This window comes from Ostrea edulis, chromosome 6 (assembly GCF_947568905.1).
Source record: "Ostrea edulis chromosome 6, xbOstEdul1.1, whole genome shotgun sequence".
NCBI lineage: Eukaryota > Metazoa > Mollusca > Bivalvia > Ostreida > Ostreidae > Ostrea > Ostrea edulis.
In genome coordinates this window covers 52,463,570-52,470,102 of record NC_079169.1, presented here as the reverse complement: position 1 = coordinate 52,470,102, position 6,533 = coordinate 52,463,570, and the positions used below count along the sequence as shown (strand labels likewise).

The 6,533-nt window shown below is 36.2% G+C and overlaps 1 protein-coding gene across 1 annotated transcript; it reads left to right on the top strand.

Moving 5' to 3' along the window:
• Positions 1 to 1,363: 1,363 nt before the first annotated feature.
• On the top strand, positions 1,364 to 6,311 carry LOC125683821 (uncharacterized). The gene is made up of 3 exons (XM_048925301.2): positions 1,364 to 1,573; positions 3,133 to 3,276; positions 5,132 to 6,311. The coding sequence occupies exons 1-3, from the start codon at positions 1,366 to 1,368 to the stop codon at positions 5,305 to 5,307; spliced, it is 528 nt and encodes a 175-aa protein (XP_048781258.1). The 5' UTR covers positions 1,364 to 1,365; the 3' UTR covers positions 5,308 to 6,311.
• The last annotated feature ends 222 nt before the right edge of the window (positions 6,312 to 6,533 follow it).

Genomic DNA, 6,533 nt, shown 5'->3' with positions numbered 1-6,533 from the left:
CTCGGAAGGAATAGCATCCATGACCCGCGGTGGTTTAAAGAGTCTGTGATTGGCAACATCCATAATCGTAGAGTTCAGACTATATTCTGATGTTGAAAAATTCAAGTATAGACTAGCTTTGGCTTCTTCAAATAACGTATTTGAAACTCTCAATGGAAAAGAGTAAAGTTTTGTGCGAATATGATGTGGACCTAATTGTCTGTTGACGTCAGGTAAAAACACTTTGATCCCCTATTGTGGCCCCACCCTACCCCCGGGGGATATGATTTGAACAGACTTGAATCTACACTATGTCAGGAACCTTTCATATAAACTTGACCTTTTCTGGCCCATTGGTTCTAGAGAAGATTTTTAAAGATTTCCCCTATACATAGTCTATACTCAAATGTAAAACTTTGATCCCCAATTGTGGCCTCACCCTACTCCCAGGAGCCATGATTTGAATAAACTGGAATCTGCATTAAGTCAGAAAGCTTTCATGTAAATTTGAACTTTTCTTGCCCAGTGGTTCTTGAGAAGACGAGTTTTAAATGACCCCACCCTATTTGCATTTTCGTGATTATCTCCACTTTGAAGGGACATGACCTTTCATTTGAACAAACTTGAATCCCTTTCACTCATGAATGATGTGTACGAAGTTTAATTGAAATTGGCCCAGTGGTTCTGGATAAGAAGATGAAGTTGTGAAAAGTTTACAGACAGACGGACGACGGACAACTGGTGATCAGAATAGTTCACTTGAGCTTTCAGCATAGGTGAGCTCAAAACATAATGTCATACTTGAAATCTTAAATACGAATACGAATTTAAGGATGTGTATCACACCAGAGAAAACTGTTGTTGGAGGAACGTCGAACCAATTGAAATCAAAAACTGTTTACTTTATTTAAAAAGTGCTGTTTTTGTCCAAAGTAAGGGGGGCCCCGCGAGATTCGAACTCTCTATCTACAGATCGGAGGTCAGTACATTGCCTTACTCTTAATTTTGTACATTTCATTAACTCACTAAGCTAACCGACAAGGCAAGTTGAAGTGGAAAAGGACAAGAAAATCATCACTGATATTAATTTTTCCATTTATTGTTCGAAAGGAAGTCGTCCATTATGACGATGTAAAATTCCTCCTTTATAAAAACCAAAAAATTATGAGTTGTAATAAAACGTTAATTGAACCTAAATTGCTTAATATTGGATTTGCGTCACGATATTTTCACGTCATGGTAAGCGTTAATGGACTATTCTTATTGCTCATTGATTATCGAAATGCTCCAGATATATCTCTGCCTGCCTGGGGATGCATTTTCATCCCATATAATCTTTGGTCCTCAAAGCACCTAGGGCACTTGTTGAGTAGGTTGCGTAAAGTCATGTGTCGATCGTTGTCGCCGTGCACCAGAGTCTCCATTGGGGGGATGGTCTTAGGGTTTCTGTTACAAATCGTGGGCTTGTCCATGCCTCATTGGTGCGACTCGACACCACAGCACACTAAACGGATGAACTTTGGACTCTGGAAAACTTGCGAGGATATAGGAAGATCAGATGAACACGTGCCGATCTGTCAGTTTTCTCTGAATGGTAAGCTATATATAGATTTTTTGAAGTGTAATATGATACTACTCACCAGAATGTATATATTAAAAAAAATAATGGACTTGTTTCCGAATCCCTTTGCTACTATGATAACGATTATTTTATTTGTATACGTGATTATCATGCAATAAGATATGTTTAAACTAAAGAATAATGGAATATTTCGAGTTTCTGCTTGAATTATGTATGATTTTCATTTTATAAGAGTACAGTTATTCATTCCTGGAAAGCTGTAAAAATCATTAATGGTAACATAAAATCCATGAATAGTGTATTAAACTAATTGACATGATTAACAGTGTGCAATGAACAGCATACGAATTGGGGGATCCGTGGAGCTGAGCTATTGATTAACATGTCAAGAAGACAATCAGTTTTTAAGCCCCGGCGCAAAATATTATCGCTCATCTTCCAGTAGTAAGAGTCTCACATTCATGACCAGTCCTTATCATTATTCATATCTCGTTAATAAAGGACCCTATGTCCAGGTTTATCAAATACGGAGGCGGATCTTGCGGGAGGAGTGTAGGGCTGTGGCACCCCGCCCCCCTTGGTTAGAAAATTCAACAATAACGGCAGTTTGGTGACATGGGGTCTGTGATTCCTCTGTATTTATCTAGATGAAAGAGCACCATCTAAGGTCGTAGTCAGTTTTAAAGATTTTCTTGATCCGCCCTTGAATTGTAGAGATTTGATGGAATCATTTAATTTCGTGGAAGGGGGGGGGGGGGGGGTCGTGGATTGTGGAGATTTTATTGGTTTGTGGTGTAATTTCGTGAATATAGTTTCTGTACATTGAGAAATTGTAAATTTCGTTGTGGTTTGAAATTCTTGGGATACGAGCACCCACGAAATCTAATGATTTTACAGTATCATATATTGAGACCCTATTGGAATGATTATTAATTAAATTTTGCACGCATCAAATGAAATAGAATTTTGTTGTGTTTACATTTTCAATTATTTAATCAAACAACAAATGTAAATCGGTCATTAATCTTCACCTTTTATTGATATATGAAATATACCAATAAAAAGATATTTTTGAAGGATTTCTATTTTGGGCAATGTTTTCTCATTAAATTTTTCAAGTAAAGATTTGTAAATAATACAAAAATAAAGATGGTTTCATAGGAAAATTTTGTGGTAAACCTGGGTTTATAGCAACATTAAAACATTTACAAATAGTGTTACAAAATTCTATAACAATTTTTTGGAGTATCCCATTCCGTAATTTGTCAACATCTATAAAAATTGTATCTGGAATAAAACACCAGTATCAAGTCAACAAAGTGTATAAAGTGATTAGCAGTGCGTACCCAACAGACTTTATTTTGAATTTTTTCTTTATCAATTGTCAATCAACATGAATACTTTTAATAACGACTAACAGTGTTTTTACAGCTCAGATCATTTTTAATTGCTCAGATCATTTCCATTTCTTACAGCTCAGTTCATTTCCATTTCTTACAGCGCAGTTCATTTCCTACAGCTCAGATCATTTCCTACAGTTCAGATCATTTCGATATACACTGTTCTTACAGCTCAGATAATTTCGGTTCAGATCCTGGAAGTGCTAGGAATGCTGGGTACCATACTAACTCCGTGTCTGGTGTTTGCCGCTTCCCTCAAATATGACGACAAGTGTAGGACTTCCGTTCTCTCCGTCCTCTCTGCATTCGGTACAGGTAAAATCAATCACATGTACACAGGTTAAATCAATCACAGGTATACACAGGTTAAATCAATCACATGTACACAGGTTAAATCAATCACAGGTACACAGGTAAAATCAGTCACAGGTACACAGGTAAAATCAATCACAAGTACACAGGTAAAATCAATCACAGGTATACAGGTAAAATCAATCACAGGTACACAGGTAAAATCAGTCACAGGTACACAGGTTAAATCAATCACAAGTACACAGGTAAAATCAATCACAGGTATACAGGTAAAATCAATCACAGGTACACAGGTAAAATCAGTCACAGGTACACAGGTAAAATCAATCACAGGTACCCAGGTAAAATCAGTCACATATATACAGGTTAAATGAATCACAGGTACACAGGTAAAATCAATCACAGGTACACAGGTAAAATCAATCACAAGTAAAATCAGTCACATGTACACAGGTAAAACCAGTCACAGGTACACAGGTTAAATCAATTACATATAAATTGAACACTAAATTATAGTAAACTCGATTACTCACAATAAATGAAGTTATGATAAATCCCACCAAACACAAGTAAATCGAACACTCTTAACAGGTAAAATAGAACACTCCCAATAGGTAAAATAGAACACCGTCTACCGGTAAAATAGAACACCCACAACCAGTAAGACAAAACACCCTTAACCAATGAAACAGAACAACCTCAACCGGTGAAACAGAACACTCTCAACCGATGAAACAGAACACCTACAACCAGTGAAACAGAACACCCACAACCGATGAAACAGAACACCGTCTTCAGGTGAAACAGAACATCCTCCACCGGTAAAACAGAACACCGTCTTCAGATGAAGCAGAATACCCTCAACCGGTGAAACAGAACACCCACAACCGGTGAAACAGAACACCCTCCAACGGTGAAACAAAACACCCACAACCGGGGAAACAGAAGACCCTCAACCGGGGAAACAGAACAATATGAAAAGATGTATTAAAACATCATCCACTTGTAAAATAGAATACTGTTATTAGCTAAATAGGTATGGTACATCAGAGAAATTTGATATGGATGAAAAGTGGAGGACATGTACAACAATATTTTGAAATCAAAAACCTTCAAAAAAAATTATTTAGTAAAAAAAATGCAGTTTTAGTAGAAAGCAATCTGGGGAAAAAATTAAAACCCCTGCTGGACTCGAACCCGCGATTTACAGTTCAGCAGTCGATATACTAACCACTAGGTGATGATTTTTGAAATGAATAGACAAGTATTGCTGATATTTATATTTTCATCCATGTTTTGAAAGGAAGTCAGCCATTATGACGATGTAGAGTACCTCCTTAAAATGAACACCACCAACAGTTGAGAAATACTGTCAACAGTTAAAATCACATACATGTACTTTGAAGAAGGTAAAATAGAACACAAACAGCAATTAGTAATCCAACAGCCCCGCTGCATTTCAAAAGGGGAGGTGCTAACAACGTGGTTCTATTTTTATTTTCTATCTAACCTCCGCTCTCTCCATCCTGGTTATGAGCACATGATACACACAGAAAGTAAAATAAGCTCTTTGGGGGATTCAAACCACAATATTCAGTTTTCTCTTATATTAATGATACACATACACAGTATTCCTATGATACACCTGGTATACATACATTCATTATATATAGTATTCATCGAAGGGTACGGTGTTCAAAAACTGAAACTTAGTTACATAACCGTAGGATTCAGCGGGAAGGAATTTTTCATAGTTTGCAAAATCGGACAAAAAGCATGGTCAGTTTTCTACGACCTCTTTCGTTCTAATGATGTAATGTTATGACATGATCTAAAAATCTGATTAATTTCTTTACAGCATCGTTTATTCTAATGGGCGTAGTAATATTTGGAGTGGATGTCCCGGATGTAAAATGGACACTTTCCTGGTCCTTTGGATTTTCCGCCTCGGCAGGAATTTGTTACTTGGGCGTGTTTGTCACTTTGATATTTGTTGCTCTGGAGAGCAGGACTGCACCCGGCCTTGAAGAATGATAATTAGATGTAACAAAACCCAGAAATTACAAGGTGTGAATTGACACTTTCTATCTGTGGATGGCTGAAATAGACACCATTGTTCAATACCACAGAGGATATTCTCTGAGAAGTTAGTCAAACGTTCATTCAATAGTTTCTAACACTGGAAGTGGAGACTTTTAAAACTCTTTTTTTTTGGAAGTACATGTACATCAGAAGATTATCAAATTTGGCGATTCTTTATATCATTCATACCCATATACACCCGACATCTAATACATATATCATACCCATATACACCCGACATCTAATACATATATCATACCCATATACACCCGATATCTTATACATATATCATACCCATATACACCCGATATCTAATACATATATCATACCCATATACACCCGATATCTAATACATATATCATACCCATATACACCCGATATCTAATACATATATCATACCCATATACACCCGACATCTAATACATATATCATACCAATATACACCCGATATCTTATACATATATCATACCCGTATACATCCGATATCTTATACATATATCATACCCGTATACATCCGATATCTAATACATATATCATACCCATATACACCCGATATCTTATACATATATCATACCCGTATACATCCGATATCTTATACATATATCCGTTTGTACTCCTGGTATCTAATACATAAATTATACCAATATACACCCGATATCTGACTTATATATAATGCCTGTATATACACCCGATATCTGATACATATTTCATACCTGTATACTCCTGATCATATATCATGCCTGATATACATGTATATATAAAATTTTGATCATTGATATCCGATGATGGTGTCTAACATCGTTGCAAAAAGACGCATGTGACCCGCTAACTCACGAGTTAAGAATTCACGGTCAATTTCTTACCGTATGCTACTGTACAAGCAATTCGTCAACATTTAGAATTTGAGAATTGTCTATATATATATATATATATATATATATATATATATATATATATATATACACATTATGACCAGTTGACCTGTTTAAATCGTTGATGCCATTCACTGAGGTACCAGTTTCTGTGGAACAGGAAATGAACCAGCTAATCGATACGGGCGGACCGGATGCTGTACATATAGACAGAATCGAAGATAATTATTAATGATTCTTGAAATCACCGTCTGTCCTTTGACGTGAAAACATTTCTGCAAGCCATCAAAGAGATTTGACTAATTG